At 39.9% G+C, this 27,747-nt stretch overlaps 1 protein-coding gene across 2 annotated transcripts in view; it reads right to left on the reverse strand.

The window, feature by feature from the left end:
• The window catches only part of ext1b (exostosin glycosyltransferase 1b), a 148,312-nt gene that overhangs the window by 33,575 nt on the left and 86,990 nt on the right, over positions 1-27,747 (reverse strand). For both annotated transcript variants that reach the window (XM_038277083.1, XM_038277082.1), the window contains exons 2-3: positions 3,785-3,878; positions 1,220-1,327 (exon numbers count right to left, since the gene is read on the reverse strand). In XM_038277083.1, coding sequence (XP_038133011.1) covers positions 1,220-1,327; positions 3,785-3,878 — 202 coding nt within the window. The remainder of the gene's footprint in view (positions 1-1,219; positions 1,328-3,784; positions 3,879-27,747) is intronic.

Genomic DNA, 27,747 nt, shown 5'->3' on the forward strand with positions numbered 1-27,747 from the left:
GCTGCAAGAAACCTGGATCAAACAAAAAATCAAATGGCTATTTCAGCTCTAGAAGAACTGCTTTAAGAGATAACTATTTTATAAGTTTTTCCACTTTTTTTTCTCTTCAATGTGTGTACTTTAAAAACCTGTAAAATGTACCAAAAGTTTATGAAACTTTAGGATTAGCCAGAAGTGCATGGAAGGTCTTCGTATCACAAGTAAGTGACAGAAAATAATGACCATGGATTTTTATGCATCTGCTTTTTCCACCTTTAAGATGTTGATGCTTGAAGCAGCAGGTGAATTCCCATCAGTCAGGATCCGGCTCTGGTCAACAGTCAAGCCTTCATTTTTGTAACTTCAGGTAGGCTTTGGCATTTTGGAAAATACTTTAATTTGCTTTTTAGCTGTGAGCGGGATGGCAGGATCAAGCCTGCTTCCACATCTGAGCGGCGACTCTGAGGGGTTCACTTACTGCTCATCCAGGTCTCAGCAAGAAAACTAATGAGGGTGTTTACTGAGACATCAGATGTCACCTTCGAATTTGACCCCATCAAGTGTAAAGAGCAAACCAGCAGCTACACACTGGTTTTGAAAGAAAAAAAAGTAGCTTTAAAAGGAGATGTTATTTTGGTGAAAAAAAGAAACTAATGGATTATTTAAATAAAAGGAACCAAAAATAAATATTCTTTGTTTTTAAGAACATGCTTTTCATAAGCAGCATTTTGCATATTGTATGATAATAACTACTAATACAGTCATCAGCCTCCTATACTTAAATATCCCAATAATAATGTGGTTATTTGTTCTCCCTCTATTATATCTGAATTCATAGCAGCCATCTGAAGAATATTCCAGGATGATTGAAGCACATTTGGTGCTGCACACACCGAGCGCCCCATGCCAAACAATATGATCACGTACTTTATTCAAATTAAGATTTAATGGGCATATAATTACTTTTCTCCCCATGAAGCACAGGCAATTCCCACCAAATTCATTGGCCTGGTCTGCTTATTTGCCCTCTCATAACAAATTGAAGGTGCTGAGAGACATTTTGAGGGACTCTGTATGCTGCTGGAGTTTCCGTGTCTCTCATAGGCACCTCATCTTAAAACCAAACCTGGATTTAGAGCCTGGGTTTGGGTTAGTCTACTGATTTGGCATGTTTTTTTATTTTTTATTTATCAGGTGGCGCCCCCGGGAGAAGGGGATAGAGCTGCACGGGAGCCGTTACCTGCAGCAGGAGCCTCTCGTCGCCGATGACTGCGGCAGTGTTCCAGTCGATGATCTCTGAAAAAGGCAGCTCCCAGCCATTGCTCAGCATCACCGGCACACATGCAGCCTGAGACATACAAAGAGGGAAGCCTTCATTTCTGAATCTGTTATATCTACATAACTTTCTGCAAAACAAGCCTCCCCAGCTTGTATGGAAGCTTAGGGTGAATACTTATTATGAAGCAAAAAAATAGTTTTTTTATATCAGCAGGCATCAATAATAAGCAGACATTATGTATGCATCAATGTTGCAGGGATCATAGTAACTCAATATACAAGAAAAAGACCCCTGACCGCAGGATCCCAGCTCCTCGATAAACAAAAATAAATGTTCAGTCAAGATAAAGAGCAGTGCAATATATAGGCACAGATAGAAAATATGGAAGATTCATCTGCTGATATGCTAGGGTGCTTTATTTACAATGAAAATAAAAGAAATGAAAGGCAGCGTGATACAAACCAAACCTTTGATCAACTCTCACAAAATCAAAAATACACTAAAAGAATTTCTTAATTATTTGTTTGGCATCTCTTTAGTTGATTTCTAAAATATCTTTTAATCATTCAAAAGCCTCCAAACATTGAAGGAGGAGAGCGCGCTCAGAGGGCCTGAATCCTTTGAACCCAATATCGAGTGTTCATTCAGCCTTTGTGTTTGCCTGTTTTCTTCTTTTTTTTGCCACATCAGTTTGAAATGGTAACATCAGGAGCGGCAGAGTTTATTACTCAGAGGTGGTGAGCTGCAGGAATGATAAGGAGAAATGGGAGTTCAAAAACGAGAAAAAAAAAGATCAAAAAGGCAAAAGAAAGTGGATATACAGACAAAAAAAAGAAATAGATGAAAAAGGGCAGATAGAGAGGATGAGTGTGACCTTTGGCAGAAGGATGCAGGGAGCAGGTGGTGTGTGTGCGTGTTTGGTAGTTTGATGTAATGACAGCCCTGTCACTCCTGGGTCATAAAGGTGTCAGCTGGAGCTGAGGTGGCCCCTGGGCTCAGGGCACGCAACCGGACACGAACGCATCCACAGCAGGAACGCCTCGACCTCAAAGAAGAGCGGCATTCGCATGCAAAGCTCAAAAGCCTGCACACTCGGCACCCTTCATCTTCAACGGCAGGGTGGGAAACTGATGGATCATGTGAGTCAGACAAATGGAGAAAGGAGAGAAAAGGGCATATTTCACTCTTGAGTGAAGTGCGGCGTGTCTCTCTGTCCCTGTGTGTGTGGCTGCTGATAGTGAGATAAGCACACTTCTGTGGGTGCGCTCTGTGGACAGAAGTGCTTGGAAAGGAGAGGTAAAGGACAGTGCAGTGGTGCCTCAGAAGAATTAGAGAAATGGATGAACAGACACGTAGAGGGAGATAAGTGATGCTGGAGGAAGAAAAAATGATTCATCTGATTCCAATAACAGAAATGAGAGCCGGATTTTCGCATCTAATCCTGTGCAGGTTCTACCTAATCTAGAGAAGCTCAACGCTGCACCATTCACTGCTATAAGGTGTGGAGCTCCTCCTACTTGGGTGGCACACCATGTTAGCTGCATAATAAAATAAACATTTCAATTCTTATCTTTACAGGATGCCAGAACTCTTAATTCCTCCAAATAAAACATATTTAAGCCTATACCTTTATTTTGCTTCAAATAAGTTGCTTCAGTGTCTTGCTGAAGTATCTCTTGAGCATTTTTATCCTTGAACAAAACATCAACAGGTTTTACTAGTTTTTTAATAGACTAAATCATCGTAGTGCATAACTGTGAGGTTAAAGGAATGATCCAGTATTTCAAATCTAAAGCTCCCCTACAGTGAAGATTATAATTGAACCCAAACCTGCAAAAAACACATAATTAACATTAATGTTGTTTCCACAACAAGAATAAAGCAAGAATAAATCTTTAACAGATGAGAAATTGCATTTTCCAGAGTTTATCAGCAGGAATCATTAGTGCAGCACAATCTTTGGTTTCTAATTACTAATTGGAAGCGATAAATCAGATCCTAACTTCATTGGTTTGGATACAGTAACTGGAGGAAAGGTATTATTTCCCCACTAATGTTCACCCCTATCACCACATCTTGTTCCTTTTTCTTTAAGGTAAATACTGCTGCACAAACAACTGTGAACAGGATGAGGTCCTATTTATCTAGGAAGCTCATTTTCTATATAATTTATTTTCAAAGTTCTTCAGGTTTGACATCCCTTTACGTCCCTGTTAACAACTTTAGTTCTATCTTTCCATTTTCACACCCTGATCCCCAACAGTGGCGTTTCTTCATTCTCTGGTAAATATTTGAGATTTCTAATCAAAAGAGGATCAAGTGGAAAATAATGGCAGGGAAATTAATTAGCTAGCTTTTATTTGATAGGTATTAAAATTCAGCTGCGAACTGGAGGCATGACGTTGGTATTTATTATTCTTTCTAGTGATACAGCTTGCAGGGTTTTAACTTACAACAGAGGCCTTGCTAACTCAGGATACTCTGGGTTTGTGCCGCTGTACTTTGTTTTAAAAAAATAGTTTTTACCTGCAGCGCTTCCAGGAAGCGAAAGGAGCCCAACCGTCTGCCCCGGGGCACCAAGCAGAAGGTGGAATTGTGGAGCATCTCCTTGTAGTCGAATCTGCACAAAAGTAAAATAGACAAAAACGATCTGTGAGTTTACAGACAGAACAGCTTCAAAGGAAAATCTGAATACTTGCTTCATGCTGCAATTACATTTACTACATCTCAACTCAGACACTAAACGGTAGTTTTAAAAGGAATAGAGTGTCTATTATTGGTTGTTTTAATCCCATTTTCCATTTATATACAGTTTCTTTAAGCTTTCTTTATGTCTTCAGCCACTTTGCAGAATAATGTCCTACTCAACATCTCAGCTTCCTGCCTCCCTCTGTCTCTCCTCCTCTTCCTGCAGCTCCCTGATCCCTCCTTTTCTCCAGTGAGGTGTGTCTTATTGCTCTCCAAACAGGGTGATCAACCCTGCCAGGGGTAATGAGCTGAGAGTGACACCTGCTTCCACCACACAACTGGCTCTGTCTCTGTGTGATAAACTGAGGCAGAAATGAAGAGCGGTGCGTATCTGTGCATCAGTCTGTGTGTTCATGCTACTGTTCTGTTTTGACAGGTGTGTGTGTAAACCCCATTATCTTAGATGGATGGTTTCATGGAAATATTCGGACGTGGAGTGCCAGCTATTATTTTTTTTGTCTCAGAGTTTCTTCCTGTTTTCCTGAACTGCAGCTAAATAGTCTTTTTGAATATAGAGGACTTTACCACACTGTGATGGAGATATGACCTAAGACTATTTTCTACCCCAACTGCTACTGGTTAAAATATTCTTCTTTTAATTTTGTGGAAATAATGAAAGCCTTTTTATTACCCATATTTGACCCAGTAGATTAAAATATTTCATTCACATATCTTGAATTGTGTGCCGACTTTAAAGTAAAAGCTATTAAATGGTTTCAGTCATACCAGTCAGATAGCAGTTTTAGTTTTCCAATAAAAGTCTCACATGTGGGGTGCTCCAAGGCTCAGATCTAAATCTATTCCTTTTTCTTTAAAGAAAAACCTGAAGTATTTTTATGGTCAGAAAGCAAGATACCACTCTGTATCCATATCCTGTTCAGTGCATAAGTTGATTTTTTTTAGAAGGACGTTGCTGCAAAAAAAATTACACTCAATAATGATAAACTTGCAAAACAGCAAGTCCAGATCAAAGCACCTTGGCTTTTGGTATTTTTATTGATTTTTATACAGAGGACACCATGCTTGTTTAGTGCCAGCGGGAGCTACGCAACAAAAAAGCATGAAATATTGTAGATGCATTATACATCTGATTTTCCAAAAACAACAATTACATACTAATAACTTATATGGCTCGTTGGCTTAACATTCAATGTCCCCATTGCCCAAACTATATAGTCATATTTAGTTGCCTAACAAGAAAAAAAAAGCTTGTGTTTTCTCAACCTGTGCAACCGCAGTGCAGAAATCCATAGACTAGAAGTGAGGATTAATACAGTTAATTTGTTTTCTAGAATAATTGCTGATTTCACTTCTGTTACTTTGGTTGTAAAAAAAGCATTAATGCAAACATGATAGTAATTAAAGGTTTATGACAATATAATGTTTGCAGTACAGTTGTCAAAGGCATAGATACTCAAACACTGTATCCGGATACTAGTTTGTTATGGTATAGATACTTATTACAGGTTTTATTTGCATATTTTTCTTATCGTTAATTTTAGATTTGCACATGAAAGTAACACCTTTAACAACCTAAAAATATTGCTAAATGTTTATATATTTGGGTTATTTATGTTGCATGATTTGCATTCCTGTTTAACAAATAGAATCTGTTGCATGTTGAGATTGAAAAAGGGGAATTTTGTTGTTAAAAATATTTTTTTATTTTGCATTTTTGTATCCCCATGGTATCAAAAATGATATGGGGGTATCAAATAATTTGCTATTTTGAATTTCAGTATTGTGAAATCCCTAGATTGTAGAACGTTTGATTTTAAGAAGAAAAAAATTCACCCTTGTCTTGATCCCACTGGACAACCTGTGTGAGACCTGAGTTTTAGAGAGTTATTTACAGCTGGGAAAATGTTCACAGAGGACCGCCTTTTAAAGGAGCCCAACGTTATATACATCACTCTCACTTATATAAGTGAAAGTCACTGTAAAAATTTGTTTCATACGGCCTTCTGGCAGCTGAAGAAAATCTCCAATCACCAGTTTAAAAATCATCAACAAAAATTATACCAACAGACAGGATTCCAAACAAGCATCCCTGAGGATCACCATTTCTAATCTGTTGCATATCCAACCATCACAGCAGCATCTAGTTATAAAGATGCATGACAAGTTTAGTAACTTCATATTTTTGGCAAACCTATGCATTGCAAAAGAAACAAGTTTTCTTCAAAATCTGAATGTGAAACTCATCATTGTTCCTTTTTTTTCCACAATGTTAGAGCATTTCTATTTCTATTGTCTTAGGATATTGAAATTAACAAAGACAATCTGTTTATATAAAAAACTAAATCAATTTTTTTCATCTGAAAAGATGTCTTAAGTTGTTACATTTACAAGGCCTTAAATAATAGCTGTCCCTTTCTTCTGTGGTTTGTTTTATTAAATGAAAATGAGCCCAAAGGCCCAACAGGTTTGAGGTTAAAAGACTTCAGAGGCAGAAAATCATTTGTAATAAAACTGTAATCTATACAAGGTGAAGGTTACAGGACACCTGGCATAGATTCTGCTCCATTGATCATGCTGTGGATGTACTCTGTGCAGAGGTGTGACAGTGGTTGCTGATGCTGCCTCTGGTGCAGTGTGATACATATGGATTCAGCCGAGAGGTTAAAAGCTCCTCTTCCTTTTGCCCAAAGACAAACAAAAGAGAGCGCTGAACGTGCTGGAAGGAGACCGCCCTTCGTCTTCTCTTCAGCTAAAGCCTGCTAATGTGTGGGAACACGAGGGCCTGCGATAAAAATCCCACCCCCGTTCACACCTACGTGTTGCAAAGCGTTCTCACAAAAACGAACGCAGAGAGGACAGAAGACAGCTGCACGCCCTCGCACTGACGTGCCGTCACCTGTCGGCGTAGACGAAGAAGCCATCTTAGCCCATATTTCAACACCAGCCTTCTGCCTGGACGCAGCGTGAGTAAGTTAACAGCCCACCAGATAAAACCGGCATCTGAAGGCTATGAATATAAATGTGGAGTTTAACGACCAGCAGAAGTTTAAGCAGGCAGTCCCACTTTGAATATAATACACACTGTTTACAGGTAGAAAAGTTACTTCATGTACACAGAGGATAAGTTAAAGCCTCTGGAGAAAAGCACAGGTTTCCTGCAAACATGATTTGACCAGGAATTGACAGTCGATTACTGACATCATTCACCTAACAGATCATTTTCTTTTCACAGAGTCTCAAAGATGCAGAAGGCTGAAAATAGGGTAAAATGGAGGGAATTTTCCTTTGCTTTCTTGTGACCGATGTCTATTATTTTGTGTAATAAAGCAGGTCTTCACTTTCATAAGAGTGTGAAAACCACCAATGGACTTCAAATTGAGACATAGTGCTTCGATGCGAACTTTGCTTTTGCATAAACTTGCATCTGTTTGTAAATAAGTGGAATTTGTGTGTAGATGTATTAAAAAATATTACAACCAGATCAGTTTTAGTACCCCACATATGAGGGAATGGAAAAACAAACGTACAATAAATAAAGTCAAACACAGAAAATACAAGAAAGGCAAATAGGAAAGCAGAATACGGCAGAATGAGCTCTGAATCTAAAGCCTGTTCAGCTCCTGAACATCTTCAGTCACCAACAAGAGCATGCTACTACACTGCCATGGTAACCTGTCATTAAGAGCTTTCATTTGCTCAGACTTAATTACACAAGGACGTAAATCATCCTGTCAGGATGAGAAACTATTGGAGAGGGAAGGAAATTATATTCTTTTTAGGAACAAATAAGCGCTACAAGTACAATAGATCAATGGTGCTAATATTTAGAAATGTATTCAGTGAAAAGCTGGTAGTAAATGTTGATGTTTCTTCAAATGACATGAAAGGAAGTTGTGTTTAAGTGTTTAAAAGTTGTGAAGATTAATAGTTGAATTTTAACCAGAGCATCAGATTGAGGGAGATATAGGTGACTGTTGGTCTGGATATCTCAGATTCTGCTGATCTATTGAGTTTAATGCAACATTTTTCCCATTTTTAACTTTAAGTGTCAGAAAAATAGAAAATATCTCAATTTTAGTCATAGTGGATGAAAATGCCATATTGGTTCAAGATGAAATAGGAAACACTGGTTTAAATAACTATTTGTTAGAACCAAGCTTAGAAGGAAATCCCAGAAGGGATTCGTCCATTAGGGCGACAGGTCCCCCCTCTAAATAAAAGCAATTCTGATAATTAAAAGTAAAACTCAAGTAATCTATAGTATCAATATAAAATGCTTTCACATAGTTGTAACATGAGAAGGGCAATTATTTCCACTTTTTCTTAAATCAGCCTTCTTTTTATTAGCTTTACCGATTAAGCAAATAGGCTGGTTTATGATGGTTAACAAGCTGAAGCCAGTACGCAGCTTAGCAGCAGTCAGGGGGAACACAGGAGGAGGAGAAAGGACGATGATAAAGAAAAAATGGATGAAAACAGGCAATGAAATAAAAAGGAGAGATAAAATAAAACCATTAAGATGTTAATGTGAGATACAGGCCTAGATTTTGTTTTACTGATTTTCTAGATTTGTTTTTATGAAGTCTGTTGAACAGAAACAACAGTTTTTTTAATATCAGCTGTGTAATGTCTAACGGATTGTGTGAGAATTTCTATAATACACAGATTGTATTCTTTAATAAAAGAAGCGGGTCTGTTCTGGAACCTCAAGTTGGTATGAAGGGGGGGTTATGATCTGTCGATATGAGTAGTTCAATCTGAATTCATGTTAGGTTAGGGGGGCAACATGGAAATAATAAAAGATAAGGAAGTGCCCCCTTTTCATCATCTCCAAAAAAAAAAAAGAAATCCAATGACCATCCAATGGAGTCAGGGGAAGTAATAATATTAATAAAGAATTTTAAAAAAGCAAAAAGTAAAAAAAACAAAAACAAGTCTATGTTACAGCCTAGTTCAATTCCATACAAACTTTAAGGCCAGATTATGACCATACATTTAAATAATTCACATTTTTAATATTTAAAATGGGATCTTCCTAAAATGACCAGGAAAATAAACACCCAAAAGTAATAAAATAATCCAAATGGGAATACCGATTTGTTTTCATTTAACAAAACATGACATTTTAGAAACTGCAAGCCAAGTCCCTTTCAAGCTGCTGCATTTCAAAATTGAAAACCGTTCTAAGCATTAAGGAAGCAGAAAAATTTTTCAGAATAGATGCACAGACAAAGTTAAAGTTTAGTTTGACTGAGCTACAGTTTCCTCTTGTTTCACCTCTGCCACACAGCAGACATCTAGACTGTCCTTCCGCTTCAGGGTGATGAAAACATACAAGCCTGGCAAGTCTGACTGTGTACAAGGGAGCAGAGGAAAAAAAAGAAAAGATACAATTTTCTTCTTATTAGGGCTCTTCCTTGAGGTCTCCTTTCGTGTCTTCGTCTTAATTGTCACACTAATTTCAGTGTCTTCCAAAGTAGGTTTGTGCCTGCAGTTGAGACACAAACCTGAAGAGGTTTGTGAGCACACCTATGGAGTTTTCATTTTCATAAAAAAATAAGTAAATAAACTATTAGATCAGATGAATGATCAAATAACACGTGGAGAGTACAAATATGTGAAAAAACGGTTAAAGGACAGATTTCAGCAATAAAATTGCACTTAATAAACACAAGCATATTGCAGGGCGTGTTCCCATGAGAGTGCGACAGATGTTCCAGTTAAATGCAGTCCTGACTAACAGAGAGAGTATGTGTTTGGTGAAGGGAGAAATGAGTGTGTTTTTCCAGGGATCCATCCAGCCGTTTCCATGTATAAACATTTAAGGCTGATAATGTGTGCACACATGTGCAGAGTGATAAATATGAACTATATTAGCATCTGTAGTGTTACATTTTATTCATATCTGTTCCAATACTACATGTCTACCTATTTACCACACAGCTGTTCATAGACGTGTGTCTGCATCTGTGGGAACGTATGCAGATGTCTACATGACAATTCTGCTAAATTTTCCTTGTCTGCTGGAAAAAATCTGCTATAATAGGGGAGTGGCGGCCTAGTGGTTAGGGCATAGTGCTTTGAATCCATAGATTGCTCCGCGGGGGCCGCACAGTGGCAGCCCATCACTTCACAAGAGGATGGGTTAAATGCAGAAGTTAAATTTAAGTTTATTTTAATGCAAAAGTTAATTTCTCCATTGTGAGATCATTTAAGTTCAATTTACTTATTCAATATTTATTTATTAAAGGCAGAAGCTAATTCATTAGCTTCCTAAGGGCTCATTAGCCATCTTATGCTAACTCCAAAGGGCATTCTAGCATGTCCAGTTGAAAAAGTCTGAGTCAAAAAGATGTACAGGCTTAATCTCATGTACCGGTAGTCAAAAATAAAAATAAAAAAGGAAATTTTTGAAAAGTTTTTGGAAAATAAAATACAATTTAAAAAAAGAAGCAGACTTAGCACAAGCTAACTACTTGAAATTTGCTAAATGCTAACAATCCTGGTTTGCCATTCAGGACACGCAAACAAGATAAATGTGATTTCACCTGTTAAACAGGTTAACTACTGAACCTAACCTATTTTGAAATAAAGACCACTTGATGTGTAATTTGTAACTCTACAGAAAATAAGTATGTGTGTGAGTTTATGTAACTCTATTTAGCATTCTATTCAGGCTTGCATAGTTGACACAATCAAGATGGCTAATCAAACAAGCTTCCGTTTGCCAACATTTAGTGTTTATCCCTAATTTTCAAAACCTTTCGACTGATTTTGGCCGTTTAAAAATGAATGTAACTATTAACAAAATACAGTTGAGGTCCACATTTGTGTCACCATTTTTTCTATAATCATTTTGCTGCTGTAAACACCCGAATTTCCCAATTGTGGGACAATAAAGGGATTTTCTATTATATTCTATAAAAATATATTATGTAATTTTCCAGATTGTGAGGAAAATCCTGTGGCTTTCTATTCAACTTTCATCATAACTAGTAGCTACTAGCTATTTTATAAACCCATGCTTTTAATTAGTTAAAGAAACGGAGCAGAAGGAGGAGCTCTAAAGCAAATATTATTTGATATTCTTACCTCTTTTACCTAAAATTATTAACAACTAACTAAACTGTATGCTTCTAAATACTATGAAGGAAACCCAGCTGTCAATCTGTGGCCTAATGTCTTAATGCATTTTTTTTTTTCATGTCTGCTAAAATGCTCAAGCCGCTGCTCCAACAGGATGAAACAATTCAAAGCGAGGATATGTCATCCTCTAACTAATACTTATGTACTGATTGATGAGTAGCCCGTATAGTGTAGGCTGTACTTGAATTAAATTATTTTGGCAACACCATAAAAACACTCCAACAACATATAGAAACTTTTGGATAGACTTAAGATGGATGTCATAAATTAAAAGATACAGGCTCAGACGTGAAATAGGACCCTTAAATCATCAGTGATGGATAAAACTAAATAAAAGGCCACTGCAATCATGTACAGACAAGTGAGGGCTACGTAAAAATCCATGAAATGATTGATGCAGCAGGGACATTCACAATTTATATTTAAGTCAGCTACAAAGTCTTGGGATAGTAAGAATATCCAGTAAACTTTTCTTTTATTAAATATATTTCCATTCTAGAACCACAAACCTCTTATTTATTGGGACTATATACTTCTGAAGAAGAAAGAAGTACACAACACGTTTTTTATAAAGCTTTATTACACATTATTCTAAAAAAAAAAAATAGTCAGAAATGCATATTTAGCCTACATGCAGATCTTTTATCATGTATGCCGCATATTGCAGAAAGAGCATGACCTGTTCTTGTCGCCAGATAGAAGATATCTGTTAAAAGGTCGACTCTAAGGACATCAGGTCAGGATTCAGACTTTAGCTAAGATAAGGTGGACTGTTCAGATGCTCTGCAAAAATAAACAAAACTGCTAATCTAAAAGCTGCTCTAAAAACTATATCCGCTGTGCTGTTCCCATGAATAACTAAAAAACCCTTTCAAAGTGATGGAGAACATTTACTATACGACAAGAATATAAGAATTTCTTCAAACCACCAATCGTGCTGTAATGCAATTTGTCTACAAAGGCAGACATGCTGCAGGTCATTTAGAAAAGGATCTGACTATGAAGCATAACAGGCAGGAGTTATTCTGACAGATGACGTTAAATAGAAAGCAGTATGACAAAAGAATGGATCAAACTGGAAGAAGACCTAAATATGAAAGGTCTTTCTGCCCCGTCAAGAACAGTTTTTCCCTGCAGTTTTCAATCACTCTCACTTTAACTGAAATCAGAGCACCTATAGTCAAATAAAAACCCCTGAAACATTTTCACAAACCCTAAGCTACCAGCACACATCCAGAAAATGTGTGTCTGATTTGATGCAGGCCATCAATATGCAGGTGGTGAACATCCCCCTCTACTGCTCATGTATACTAGGTCTATCTGCTGCCAATACATGAGCCATACTTGTCAGGTTCTTCCTGGAAAGCCCCTGTAACCGAGCGAGCGCTGCAGCAGGAGTTTTAAAGCAACCAGGTGTGAGTGATTCAGATGTTCTGCAGGTTTTGTTCATCTGTTTTGGATTTGGGTACAAAAATTGAAATGAGCTGGATGGCAAAGCGTGACTACAGGGCAGACAACATCCCACATAGATGTGGAAAGGTATTTCCCTCCTTTCCCTCTTTTTATTCAAGCCAATCTGATTAGACCAGGTGAGCTTTGGAACTACTGGAAAACCAAAGCCTGTTTCAGCCCAACATCAAACTGAGTTGTTTTCCTTAAGACCGGGCATACATTGTACGATATTTCAAATTGTTGCACTCAGCTGCAGCTCGAACTGCATGATGAAATCACAAGGTTTAAAAGTTCACAGCTCAGAATGTATGTTCTTGAGACTGTACAGCCAGATGCTCTGATGCGATCTAACTGCTCACGCTGCATATCCAAAAACCACACGATGGCCGGGAGATGGCGGTGGTCGGACTTGTCAATCTGCACATGTGCAGCACCAATGCTGTAATGACACAACAATAGGCACATAAGCAACATTTTGTGGGTGGGCCCCATATGAAGTACAGCATGTGATAAAGGTTCAGGATACGGCAACAGTTCCATAAATCGGCCAAGAAGATACAATTATGCAATTCTCAGCAGTATATGATCACACATCACACACAGAAAAACTGTGACCTCGCACCTTGAATGGAACCATTAGTGACAGCGCACCACCACATGTTACAGACATTCCAAGTGCTTATCGAATGCGGTCCGGGCGGGGAGTCTCCTCAGTATCAGGTTTGTGTAAGAGGAATTTTTCGGATCATTACATCTGCAAAGAGACATCCTAGTACTATTACGTAGGGGGCTATCAGGTGTCAGTGATGGGGCCCCTAAGAGGTCGTAGGCCCGTAAGCACCTGCTGTCTCTGCTTGCCCATATTTACGCCATAGCGCAGTACTCAAGGTTGTAGTAAATTCGCTCGTAGATGCTCTTAACTCTACTTCAACAGCAGAATTTTGCCACGAACACCTTATGAAGGCGGACTGAATATCAAACATGTTTGTTTTTCTCCCAACCTTACGATTGTCGGGGGGAGTGTTGGTCTAGCGGTTAAAGCAGTGCGTTTGTGCTCTGAGAAGGTTGCAGGTACCCAGTTCAGTCCCCACAGCCTGCACTCTGGGTACCGGAGCAAGACCATTAACCCCATACTGCTCCCCGGGCGCCGACAGTGGCAGCCCACTCCTCCTCAAGGGGATAGGTTAAATGCAGAGGTAAAAATTCTCTAGTGTGAAATCAATAAAGTTATCGTATTGCTGATCGGGAGATGTTAGCAAGAGGCTAATAGCCCCTCGTTACCCCCTGTACTCGGCCAGATTCTTAAAAATTCTAACAACTTGAGAATCAGCCTGAGAAGGCAAAAACCCGTACAGTGTATGTCTGCCTTAAGACTCATTCGTCAAGAAATATTACAGTAAATAATGTCGAAGAGGCTCCAGACCATCTCAGATAACAAAGGCCTGAGTATAAAACCCAGCTAGTGCAACTTAACCAGAACTGTGGTCTGTTACAGTTAATTCATGATTTAAGAGGTTATTATATTTTCACACACCACCATGCTGGGTTATATGTTTTTTTCCTCTGAATTAAAATCTTCATTTGAAAACTTTTTGTTCGTATCTTGCAAATATTTGATCTAATGTTAAAAGGAGTAATTATGGCAGGGGGCAAATATTATTTTTTCATCTTTGCAAATCATCACACATATCAGAAGCCCATTTCTTTGCTTGCAGCTTCACTCCCAGACATCCCCTCTCCCCACTACCATGCCACTAAAGGCTGCTGCATATTTTACAAACACCCTGATAACAAGAGCTCCTCCTGCCGTGAAACTAATTCACGATGACGGCTTTATCCTCGCAATCTTCTCAATTTGTCCTCTCAGATATTTTCGCAGCAGAGAGACGGAGGCAGTTTTTCAGTTACGTTTAGTGTCTACACAGTAGTCAAACTCTTGCCAATTCTTGAGGTCAATTTCATCCCAGACAACTGATTCCTCACATGTTCTCAGGAATATTAGGGAGAGATTTGTTTCCACAGGCAGCAGAATGACTCCAAGCATCACTCTTCATGCTTGTACGCCTGCATAAAACACGCGCACGCAAACAAGAGCTCTCGTCAGTAATTGGCGCTTGACTGTCTGATCTTGAGGATGAGGGGTCCCGGACTCTGAGGACGTTCGCTGGAGACCAGCTGTGCCTCGCTCATCACTTCCAGATGGCCTCGAGACGCCTTGTTGTGCGTGTTGGTTTGCATGTCCGTGCAGACAGTGTGAGACGGTCTCTGATTTAAACATGTCAGCACATGCTCCGCGGCGGTCCCCCCTTTTAAACACCGACACATTTTGTCATCAGAGCCACTGAAACGAAGAGCAAAGAGAAGGCCAGAGATGCCCCCGCTGAGATGTCCTTTCATCTGAAACGCACACACGTGCTCTCAGACAGAGAGAAATACGTTCATTCGTTCCATCCACAGCCCTGCCGCTGCAGGCTCCTTCTAATAAATCGCTCTCCAAACTCTTAGAAGTCTCTCACATTTTGACTCACACTTAAGCCCATGTTATGCATAAACTGCACACACACTAACCTCGTTATCTTTAAAGCACCGCTGACTATTATCGAGGTCCCATCTGCAGACAAAGACCAGCTAACTCCCTCCCAATAGCTGAGGAGAAACCTAATTGCACCTAATTCCTTGTCTGCAAAACACTTTCATGTATTCCCACTGAAGGTTCATGTAAATCAAAAATAAAGCCTGGGTTCTGATGCCACCTGGGTCCCTAAACACAACCAGTTTCCACAGCCTTCAGTGATTATCAGCTGCCTTGTTATTTCTGTACATGACTGGGTTTTGGCAGCCGTCGCCCCAGGAAAGGATGTTTTAAAAAAGAGCTCATCCAGTCTAGTCATTAATGTTCATCCATCTTTCTCTCTCTCTCAAAGCAGTTTGATCATGGCTGTAAAGTTTTTCCTGTCAGACCGATCTGTAAAAAAAACCAACTAATGCATACCATCAATCATGCACATCTGCTTCCCTCAAGAACGCTTTACATCATGGAAAGTTAAGACCAAATATTTTTTTAGTTCAAGAGGTGTTGGAAAGTTCATCCTTCTTCTTAGAGGGTGTTAAAAAAATAACTTCTCACCACAAATCATGGCCCCCTTAAGCCTTTTCTCTGGTACAAATTAACACCGAGATAAACATATCCATACTTCTTTTTCTACTTTAATGTATTACTTTTACTAGAGGTCAACCGATACGGTCAGCTGGTAGTTTTGCCTGATATTACCCAATGCATTCAGGAGCCATGCCCTGAGATCAGGCTAAACAAATACACTAGAGAGCCCTCCATCTGCTGTCCTTTGGTAATGTTTCAACTGTTCTGATGATCCATAACTGAGAGTTAAGGTACCTCTTTGTGATCGGTGGACCCAGAAGAAAGATGGACATGGATTGGTTGCCTGGGTGAAGGTGACGAATAGGATGTCGCTGCTGCAGACTGACTTATTCTCTGCTCATCTAAACACCTTTGACTAAGAGGCCTACTGTATTATGACCAAGAAATTTCAGTTCTAGTTTTCTCCGGTTTATTTTAATCAGGGAGGTATGGTCTTTATTTTTTAGAAGGTTAGTTCTAGTTGATATATCAGATGTTGTGAATTGGTGCAATATAAATACACTGAATTGAATAGAATAGATACTTTCTGTTGTTTTAGACTATGGTTCAGGCTGAAGGTATTCTGCTGTTCTTCACTTTAAAACTCTTATTTGTTCTCATCATTTTAAATAAACTCTGTTAAACTTCATCAATTGTTCTGTGGCTGCTTGAGGTTCGATGAGAATGGAAAACTTTTATTTTCACCTATTGATTGGATGTTAGCATTTTATCAATATATATATATATATATATATATATATATATATATATATATATATATATATAAAAATTTTTTTTTTTATAAAGCAACTTAAAGTTTTAGCCACTAGGGGCGGAAGACCTGGACGTTACAGATTCAGTATCCCTGGCAGCATTGCAACGTCCCAATAAAAACCATCTCTATCTGAGTTTCGCAATCTGATAACAGAATATTTTGGACGAGCCGACTGAGAAGTCATGCATTTACTTATAAAATAATAAATACAATTAAATCCTACATCAGAAAAAAAAAGTTTGATCAGATAAAGGTCATATTTGTTTTATTGCGCAACAATAGCTCCCCTTCTGTTAGGGGAGCTCAGAGCACCATAAAGCAGCACTCTAGATCAAACGATCCATTCAGTGACGGATCGGGACCTCTCAAGCTAAATTTGTACTATTTTGACAAAGGCAGTTGGCGCGGAGCAACTTCAGAGTGGTGTGACACATTTATATATATCAAATTAATAGTTGGGTTCAATGTTAATATTAACAAATGTTGCCCTGACCGCAAAAAAAAAAAAAAAAAAAAAAAATTAAGGATGTTAGTCTAATGTCAAAATATGTTGCATCTGTCTTAAAAAAAAACATATTGGTTGATCTCTACCTCTTGCATCAAATCACAAAGCATTTATGGTTTGAGTGAAGCTAACTGGTCCGCTTCAGGGTGAAGCTACCTGGTCCGCTTCAGGGTGAAGCTACCTGGTCCGCTTCAGGGTGAAGCTAACTGGTCCGCTTCAGGGTGAAGCTAACTGGTCCGCTTCAGGGTGAAGCTACCTGGTCCGCTTCAGGGTGAAGCTACCTGGTCCGCTTCAGGGTGAAGCTACCTGGTCCGCTTCAGGGTGAAGCTACCTGGTCCGCTTCAGGGTGAAGCTACCTGGTCCGCTTCAGGGTGAAGCTACCTGGTCCGCTTCAGGGTGAAGCTAACTGGTCCGCTTCAGGGTGAAGCTACCTGGTCCGCTTCAGGGTGAAGCTACCTGGTCCGCTTCAGGGTGAAGCTACCTGGTCCGCTTCAGGGTGAAGCTAACTGGTCCGCTTCAGGGTGAAGCTACCTGGTCCGCTTCAGTGTGAAGCTAACTGGTCCGCTTCAGGGTGAAGCTACCTGGTCCGCTTCAGGGTGAAGCTACCTGGTCCGCTTCAGGGTGAAGCTACCTGGTCCGCTTCAGTGTGAAGCTAACTGGTCCGCTTCAGGGTGAAGCTACCTGGTCCGCTTCAGGGTGAAGCTACCTGGTCCGCTTCAGGGTGAAGCTACCTGGTCCGCTTCAGGGTGAAGCTACCTGGTCCGCTTCAGGGTGAAGCTACCTGGTCCGCTTCAGTGTGAAGCTAACTGGTCCGCTTCAGGGTACCTAGATGGGTTCACCTCTGCACACTTTCACTCTTCCATCTTCTGTCCATCATGATTTCCACAATAGTAGTGTCCGAATACAACTTTTTCATTTCCATTATGATACCCATATTGTCCCGATACAATATATGCATGAATCATACATGCTTTTTTTAACGCAGATTTTAAAGGCTGGCCAAAGTATTTTGATATTCATTTTGACAGATTTTTTTTTCTCCCCCAGCTTTTATTGTCATTCCACTGTCACAAGTAGAGAGCAATGAAATTCCCTCTCTGCATTTAACCCATCCCCTTGGGGAGCAGTGGGCTGCCATTGTACGCTGCCCGGAGAGCAGTGTGGGGTTAAGGGTCTTGCTCAGGGACCCAGAGAGGCAGTCTGTGGGAGTGGGGCTCAAACTCAGAACCTCTGGTTTTCAAACTCTATGCACTAACCACTAGGCTGCCACTATTGGACTGATTTTTGAAATCTATATCAGGACAATCAGATTACATGAAACTATAAAAATGCTTTAACCAAAGGTTTGGTGAGAAAACGGTTTTGTGTTTTGGACGACAGAGAGAAGAGTGATAAAAGTGTGGGTTAATCAAAGCTGTTCATTTAAGGCTCATCAAATGCATCTGAATTGAATAATTTCAAGCATTACAGTTTTTTCAAATTAATTTTATTTCATTATGTCGGCTCCTCTGCTGCCGTCTCTGACACAGGCTCACACAGACAGTCAGGCTCACAGCAAATCATTTGTGAGCCAGTTTGACATCAGCATCAAACACAGACTATGTCGGCACAGCATGACACTGGAGAACAGCGTGATGTCTGAAGGCGGTCGGCGTTTCTCAGGTCGTGTGTCTGTGTGCTTGTGTGTGAGAAAAAGAGAGACGGGGAGAAGGTACAGCTGTCAATCATTGCGGCGAGGCGAGCAAGCGATACGCTACCCAGTGAGTTCATCAGTACTACGTGTCAGTCACACCCTGAGATCACATTGATTGTCTGTCGCCCCCCCGTCTGAGCGTGCTCGTTGCATAAGTTGGAGTGAAGGGGGCCATATTTGGACTTGAGAGGAACATCAATGAGAAAGGACAGAAAAAGAATAATGAAAGCGAGGAGGGGAGGAGGGACAAAAATGTCCACTATGATGCAATTATGATTCAATTTAGATTCCTGCATCAATTATGCAAACACATTCAAGCGACATGTCAAATATTTATAGGCTCCTCAACTTCTCAAAGTGTATTCATTAAGGAGCCCAAACTTAACCCAGGCCCGCTCATTAATCATGGATGGATGTCAGCTGGAGGTCTGCATTCAAATTCAGCTGCAGCCTCCAAACCTGGGCGCCAATGTGTGTTTGTTTGGATCTGAGCTGCAACATGGCTGTTTGTCAGGACAGACCTGCGACCCGTCACCTCTGAGGTTACAGCGCCTCGCCTGAGCGGCAGTTTAATATGCCAGAGCGCTGCTGTTTTACTTGGAGCTGGGCAATACACCACATAGAACCGTTTCACACGCAGAATCCTAAACTTAATCAATTTAAATGAAACAAGAGGAGCAGTTTCTCTGCAGAGAAAGACGATTCCAGGGATGCTGTTGGTCTAAGCTTTGATAAACACTGAACAACAACAAGGTGGAATTAGAGAAGATAAGAAGAAACAACAAGAGGGAGGAGAAAAAAAAACAAAGGAAGAAAAGAGGCACGTTATGGGAAAGACCACAAGGAAGGAGGAAAGGAGGGAAGGGACTAAGCAAAGGAGAAAGGAAGGGGTGCTAAGGAAAGATGGAAGAAAAACAAAAAGAATAAAAAAGAACTAATTTAGGAAAGATGAATCTAAAGGAGTAAAGATAGAAAGTAAGGATAGAAAGAGAGGAGAAACAGAGGAAGGGAAGGAGAGATGCATAAGGAAGGAAACAAAAAAAGACGGAAAGAAGGGCATCATCATGGATGGATGTCAGCTGGAAGTCTACATTCAGATTCTGCAGCGGTGTGAGGATCTGTGTGTTTGTTTGTTTGTATCGAGCTGCAATGAGGCTGTTTGTCATGGCCGACCTGTGACCCGTCACCTCTGGGGTTACAGCGCGTCGTCTGAGCTGCACTTTAATATTCTGCTTCAGCTTCACCGGCGAGGAAACAGAGGCTGAAATGCAATATTGGCCACAGCCAAGCTGCTCTACCTGAGGCTGGGCGTTCTTTCAATCCTCTGTTCCAGTACAAACCGATCATACTTTGAGATTTTTAACATTTTTGTAACCAATAATTAATTAGCAACTATAATTCTCAATGGAATAAAAACTCAGTGGCTGAAAGGATTCAGGCTTTTGGCTGAAAACCAGATTTTTAATCAGAAATAAAGCAAAGTTACAGACATTTCTGAAGGAAAGCGACAGCTATGCGCTACAAATTCAATCAATCAGACTGCCAGTAAATGTAAACATCTCTATAAAAAACAGGAGTTTTTTTTTTTTTTTGGGTAATTTGCCGGTCTGAAGCAACACAATGTCAATCTGGAAACCCATCAGCAGTGACCTTGGGGAAGCAATCTTTGCTGCAGTCTATCAATTCAGGAAGGCTAAAAATGCCATTTCCTAACCTTCTGAGGCCCGTTAGTCTATGGTGAGGAAAACAGTTACTGGTCTTCACCAGAGTGCCTATTCTTCCTAGTTCAGGTGTGAAAATGGCAGCAAAAAAAAAAAAACAAACCCTAAAAGTTCTTCCTCAGATTACTAAAGCTTTACATACCAGCAGACAGAATTCATAACATTTCAATTAGAAACATACCTGTGTGTTTTTTGTAAGGGATGCTGGGAGAAGGGTTTAGGTCTGTGAAGTTGCATCTGAGTGAACCAGCAGATGACGGAAATAATATCTTTATGACCGATGAGAGCAAAGCAGAGATCTGCCTGTCATTATGCAGGTTGATCAACAAAGCACAAAAACCTCACACAGTGCTTCTGCAGAAACAAGACCTGTGCATCATGAAGTAACCGAGAAAGCCAGCCCACAATAGACAAGGATCAGTTTTTCTGCTTACTTTGAAAGTTTTAAATGGTTTGCATCAAATTCAGACAAATGGTCCTGATCCGATTAGTCAACAGAAGCTTCCCATCAGCACTCATAGTTTACCTGGTAAAAACGGAGCTAAAAAAGAGCAGTTCCTTCTGTTGTTTTCACTGAGCCGCTGATAGTTACACAGAAACTTTCGTACATCACTGTTTGTTTTTAAATGTGCTCAATAAAATCAAAGTTCTTCCTAAATTATGTTAGACTATGAAAGCCGATCATTGCATTTTTCAAAGTAGCTCCGCAGCCTGCTAAATCAGGGGGGGTCACAGAAAAAACAACAAATCGCCACAATCCTTTCATAAGGGACATTAGAGGTGAAATGAACTGGACCTGTTTTACCACAGGATTTGGCAAACAGGAAAAGGATCTTGGCACTAACTGAGCAGAAACAGATGCCTGCAAACTTCAATGTACTGAAGCAACTTTGTCAAAATAGAGGGGGGGAATTCTTCCAGTATGAAGTAAGAGACTCATCAAGTCATGCAGAAAACTGCTGCCTTGGTAGTTTAACCTTTGTTCCTAAAAGTACTGCATGATGGGTTGGACTCTGTTTCATATTCAGATCACTGATCAGCAGAAGGTTTCCTTAAAGGCACAAACATTCAACAGCAGCAGCTCTATTTATTACAGCAGGAATATTTTAACACATTCCTTTGAGCTCTGTGATGTCAGGTCTCAGGCTCCCCTCTCAGCTACCACTGATGTATTTTAGCCATAAGAAAGATGGGGGCTAAAATAGACTCTGATGGCTGAGCTGAGGTCCTTAGTGGGGTGGGGTCACCATGCAGGGGTCAAAGATCATGGTGGTCCCCACCCGGAGGAACAAAAGGGTTAGCTAAGCCTTTAAGTGAAGATCTTAGTGCTTTAGACAGGGGAGTTGTTGAGTGTGATTCTCCAACACGCTGGGCTGTGTTGGCAGCAGCGTCTGCTTTTATTTCTACTTCTTCTGATTTACAGCTTATGTCTTTCTGTTTCTCTGCAAACGGCTGAGGCCTCATGTTCATGTCAGACCATGAGCCCGTTTGTGTGTTTGCATGTTGAAACCTTCTGGCCCTTTCTGCAGGCCTGTCCTGCAGCGCTGCACTTGGCTGGCTGCTGCGTGTGCGTGTATGTGGAACAGCTGTTCGGCAGCGGCGTGCAGAGAGGTCACAGGGAGACGTGGATGGACTACAGCTGTGGCCGCAGGGCCTGTGGGAACTGTGGCTTCAGCAATGTGGGAGAGAAGAGGAGGAATGAGAGAGGGGAGGAGGAGTGAAGACATTCAATGGGAAAAAAACAAAAAACAGCCGAATTTTAAACAGGGTTCCTAAAGGCTGATCTACGGTATTTAATCTGACTCCAACTCCCAGAGTTCTCAGATGTTTCATAGTTAAATTGCATAGAGAGAAAGAAAGACATGGAAAGAGAAAGAAAGATGGAGAAAAACTGAAACAAAGAAAGAAATAATAGACACTAGAAGTAATAGGGATTGCATAAACCTGAACAGATGTAACAAGAAGGAAAAGGTAGGACAGAAATTCAACAAAGAAAGATAATAAGGAAATAAGTCGAGGAAAAAATGTCATTGACAGGGCAAAAAATAAAATGTTGATAATGTTTCCTGTTATTCTCAAAATTTATCTCGAACTGGAGACAAGTGAAACCGTTTTCCAGGATGGAAAGATCTCTGGTAACCCTGGTTCACGTGGCAAGATCTTTAAACCTTCTGGTAGTTTGGAACACAAATAATAAAAAAGTTTAGATAAAACAGGTTCTGTTCCACTGTGTGTATATGTAATGTAAAGCCCCATAAAAACACAACAAATGTAAACTGATTTTATTCAGATAAATTTAGATATCGGAAAATCTTAGAATATAAAAGGTTAAATTAAAGAAGTAGAGACGGTAAAAGCAGAGGCTCTACTTTTATCAACTTAAGAAATGCTTTCTGAATGGCAAAATTGGGCCAAAACGATGGTGTTGTCCTTCAGAGCCGCCATGATCACTCTTAAAAAAAAAAAAAATTCATTCACAGCATGATCATCTTATAAGATGATCTTAGAGCCATCCTGATAACCGGGCGCCTCTCAGAAGAGGAAGATCGGTGCGATTATTTTGCCGTGTGAAGCAAGAGTTACAAGCCGAGCTGAGCCTAACAAGCAAAGACCAGTGACCCCGTGGTGGGAGTGAGCAGAAAGAAAAAGACAGAGGAAAGGGAAAACGGATGTCTCCCCATGTTTGACTCATGCAGAGCCGAAAAAGCCACAGAGAGCAGCGGCGACGTGGAGCGTGACAGCTTTGGCCTCAAGTTCACAGCAGAGACACGTGGGATTAGAGGCACGCAGACCGAGGGCGCGCTTCCAACAAGCTCATCCAGACATTCACATCAGCCAGTCGCTAAGCGTTCTCAGGAAAGCCCTTCAGTTTAAGTGAATTAATCACTGCTACACTCTTATAAACATCCCCACTTCCCAGGCACAGAATTAGCCTGCTAGCCTTGATTGCAGTTACTCCTCTTCAGACTCATTGTTGGAACATAAAGCTTATTTCAAGGCGGCACATAACGTGATAACTCAGAAATCACTTCATAGGTTTACAAAGACAATCATGAGCTTCAGATGAGAACTGAGCCCCCCCTTCACCAGCAAAGAGAAACAAGAATGACAGAGAAAACTAATAAGCTTCATGCAACAGGAGAGAAATGGGCTCATCTCTCTGAGACAACAAGAAAAACTATCCAAGCTGTTGTATGCTATTTCAGAGAACAAATATAAAAAATAGCTGAAACCCAACACTAAATCCTTTCTGCCTGACAGATCCTGCAAAAGACTAATATCTCCTGTAAGAATAATATTTGCAGCCTACATTATGGAAGCATGAGGGAACAGAGCGAGAGATGGAAGTAGGCCAAAAGCCAATTTACTGCTTTGGAAAGAGGCAAAGAAAGAATAGTTAAGGGTGCTTTCTCCAACATTAAAAGCAGGAAAAAAAACTCTCCACTTATGAAGAGCTTAAATTAAACATCAGCCTGCCATCTGTGAGGCAAATGAACCTGAAATCATTAAAACTTGGAGTCTTAAAGCGATTAGGGGGTTAAAATTTAAACAAGAAACAAGGGAGATCGTATGAAGGCAGGAAGTTCTCACAGATAAATTATGCAGATGACCTTTATAATGATCTGATTGATGCCTGCATGCAAAGCTGCACAGTTTGTTCCCTGTAGCCATGCATCTTCTTTATAGGAAACACCTACACGATCTACTGTAAGCATGATGCACTAACTCCACTTGTGTTATTTGATGAGGATTTAAAAATCGATTGCAACCTAGCAACCGGCGCTGACGTACACGAGGCGTGATTTCCTGCTAACTGATGAAGCGACGGAGATAAGTGTTGTCTGCGCGCACATTGCTGAGGGTCACACACGGCGGAGCGCACAAACAAAAGGAGGAAGTAGGTGTCGCTTCTCTACCCAGAGAAAGGTTTTTACAGGGTGCACGTGAGGCAGCTGTTATCCCTCAGACATCTAGTATCAGTGTGCGCCGTCAGAGCCGTGACATTTCCGCTGCAGGGATGACACTGCACCATCGCCCGCTGGGACTTCGGCATATTTATTTTCTCAGGGCTGGAGGAAGCTGACTAATTTTCCTTCTGAAGCAGCCAGGAATACAAAGTCACACTAGAGCCATGCAGTCGGAATAACATTTGGAAAGTATGCAGAGGGAAATCATTTTTGAAGGCCGTGAAACAAGCTGGCAATAATCATGCATGCTCTGCCACAACTACTGGTAGTTTATGATATGTGCAATGAGGCTCACAGCACAGGGGGGCACACGCACTTGGGGTGGGATAAAAAAAAGTCTGTGTAAGGAAAAGCACAACCTTCAGCTGAAGGTCAGCATGATAAACAACCTAATCCATGTTGGCGTCTAAAAACTATAGCAGCGCTTAAGGAAGTTGTCAGATGATATTTGCAAGCAAACAGATTTGAAACGCTTCATAAATTTGATCCTAAATAATTTATAGTTATCATGATCAGTCATAGGAATTTTTAACAATAAATCAGAATCCATTGCTGCCTTTCCATTACAAATGTGTCCAAAACAGTCGATATTCTGCTAAATTTGAAAATGGAAAGTTCCGCAACTGTGGTATTTCCATAAAATAATAAAATACTATTAAAATTACACCTTTCCTTTTGTGATAGCGGGACACAACATGGCAGCGGCAGATCTAGACGTATGAGATATTTCCATATTTCAGCCCTGGCTCTAGAGGGCACCATCATCCTCCAACTACTTCCAGTCTTCTTCTTCATCTTTTTACAAGGCAGGAAGGTCCAGCTGCAGATCAAGTGACTCCTCATTGAAGCGTTAAAAATGTTTTTTTGAAAAACTAGTATTTTTTTCAACTTTGCAAGGATTTAATTTATCTTGTAAATTCAATTTGTGCAATTTGATGGTAACTGAAAACATGCTTTGTGATGATTAAAAACTCCTTTAAAAAAAAAAAATTGTGAAATGTCTGACATTTTTTATTTGTACTTAATTTCCTTTTCTTTTTTTTATTTTATTGACATTGGGGGAATTAAAAATGTGTAGAATATGATTAAATGCAGTTACTGTTTAGTGTTATTTAGTGATATAAATCATACTTTTTTATATAACTCGTGTCGTAAAAAAAGACATTTAAATTTCTGTATTCTTCAAGAGTATTATTTGTGATTAGGGGGCTATGATGGCTGTGGTAAGCAGTCACAGCCATACATTTACTGAAGAAAGATCGACTTTTTAAAATCGACTCTTACCTTTATCATGATAATGCCACCAATTATATGTATATATATATATATATATATATATATATATACATACATACATACATACACACACATATATATATATATATATTTTACACACACACACACACACACACACACACACACTTATATATATATATATATATATGAACGCAGACAGCAAATCAATCAGTTATATGGCAGCGACACAATTAAGTTGACTTGGTGAAGGCCAAACCAGTTATTAGAAATGAGAAATAAGTGAACGACGGTGAACCTTGAAACAGAATACCGTGCTGGGTGTCTGAGGTCACTATGCACAGTTTCACAACAAAAGAGCTGGCCAATTTGAAAAAGTTACCTTGTGTAGTGAATCTTGATTTATGGTGCAACATTCAAATGATGCATCAGAATTTGCTGTGAAGAGCATCAATCATACATCATTCCTGCCTTATATCAACCGTTCAGTCTGTGCCTCTTGGGTAATGGTGGGGAGGACATTCTTTCGGACTCTTGGAAGCTGTTGAGCAATGCTCAAACCCCCATATATCTTTATAAACACAATGTCCATCATCAGGTGGCGATTTCCAGCAGGATAATGAACCATCTCCCAAAGCGACATCTTATTCTCTAAACATCTGGGAGTTAAAGTTTATTTATGGTGGATATTTCTATATTTGTAAAGCTTTAAGTACCAGGGGGGAAATAAAACTTGAGAGAGACAGATGAAGGGACTTTTTGAATGTGGGATAAGAGATAAGTTCTAGGGAAAAAAAATTAATCTAAACTAGGATTTAGATAATATATATATAGATATATATAGTATATATTTTACTTGTGTAGGAATGCATAAAAGTGGGAAACAGGTGACATAACAAAAAGTATTTTAATAGACTAGTTAATATTTATCATAAAAAAATAAATACATTTTCTACTTAAGTTATGAGGTTAAATAAACTAATAAACCAATGGGAAACCAGTTTCTTAGATGTTACTTTTCCACTCTTTTGGTTCAAATAATTCTTACACTTCTTTCTGGCATATCTATACTGGCAGATCTAAAAATCTGATGTTGTACTAGTAACACTGCATAAAGCCTTAGTGAAGGTCTCCTGTTGTGTTTATGACTCAGTTTTCTTTACAGGTGTCTCCAATAGGAGGCGGAGGAAGCTACCCTCGTTAATGCTGAACCAGTACAAATGGAGCGGCAGATTTGCTGCATCCGGATACAAACTAGGTATCATAAAAATGTTAATGCACTAAGTAAATGAGGCCGCGGTTTATCTCTTGTTCCCTTTTCCTTTAAAGAGAAGACACTGTCAGAAATTTCCGCGGTGCAGTGGAGCAAAGAGCCCCCCCTTCTCCTCTTGTAGAGCTAACAGAGAGATATTGTTGCCACAGAGCTGCGACCGATTTAGTTTCAAAAGAAAGGAACATAATAAAGTAACCTAAGGTAAAACCAAGAGGTGGGAAACACCAATATGGATGACCACGGACAGAGGTGTTGGCACCAGATGGTACGTCCCCAAAGCCTGGGGTCAACCTCTGTTTCATGTCTTTTGTACCGACAAACATGCATTTCTTGCCGAATGAGCTTGAAAATAGGGATGGTCAACATAGTTTTGGGTTTCCACTTCCTTTTTCATTTTCATTTGAATAAAAATTTTCAAGTTAAACAAACTGTAGTAGACAAATAGAATCTATTTTCTTTGCATGATAGTGTTTATAAAGCCACATTGCTCACAGGAACCAGTACCAAGAGATATTAACCAAATTATTGTCTGGACTTTGACTAGGACATTCAGAACCTTCATATTGCTTGCAGTGGAGCTCTGGAACAATGTTCTGCTGAATGCCCCAAATCTGCTTAAGCTAGAGGTGGTGACTGGATGGCTGGATGTTCTTACTCAGGATATTTTGATTCTGATGGGGTTAGGGTTCATAGGCTGCATACCGGACAAGGCTGGTCCGTGAAAATATTGTCTGACATATAACCCGGTCCATGGCGCAAAAAAGGTTGGGGACCGCTGCTCTATTGTACACACATGCTGCACTAAGTGGTATTTGGTTCATAAAAACAGATTTCACCAGGGTAGCACTGTAGGA

The sequence above is a fragment of the Cyprinodon tularosa genome, unplaced genomic scaffold, assembly GCF_016077235.1.
Source record: "Cyprinodon tularosa strain WSP-4 unplaced genomic scaffold, ASM1607723v1 ctg13, whole genome shotgun sequence".
NCBI lineage: Eukaryota > Metazoa > Chordata > Actinopteri > Cyprinodontiformes > Cyprinodontidae > Cyprinodon > Cyprinodon tularosa.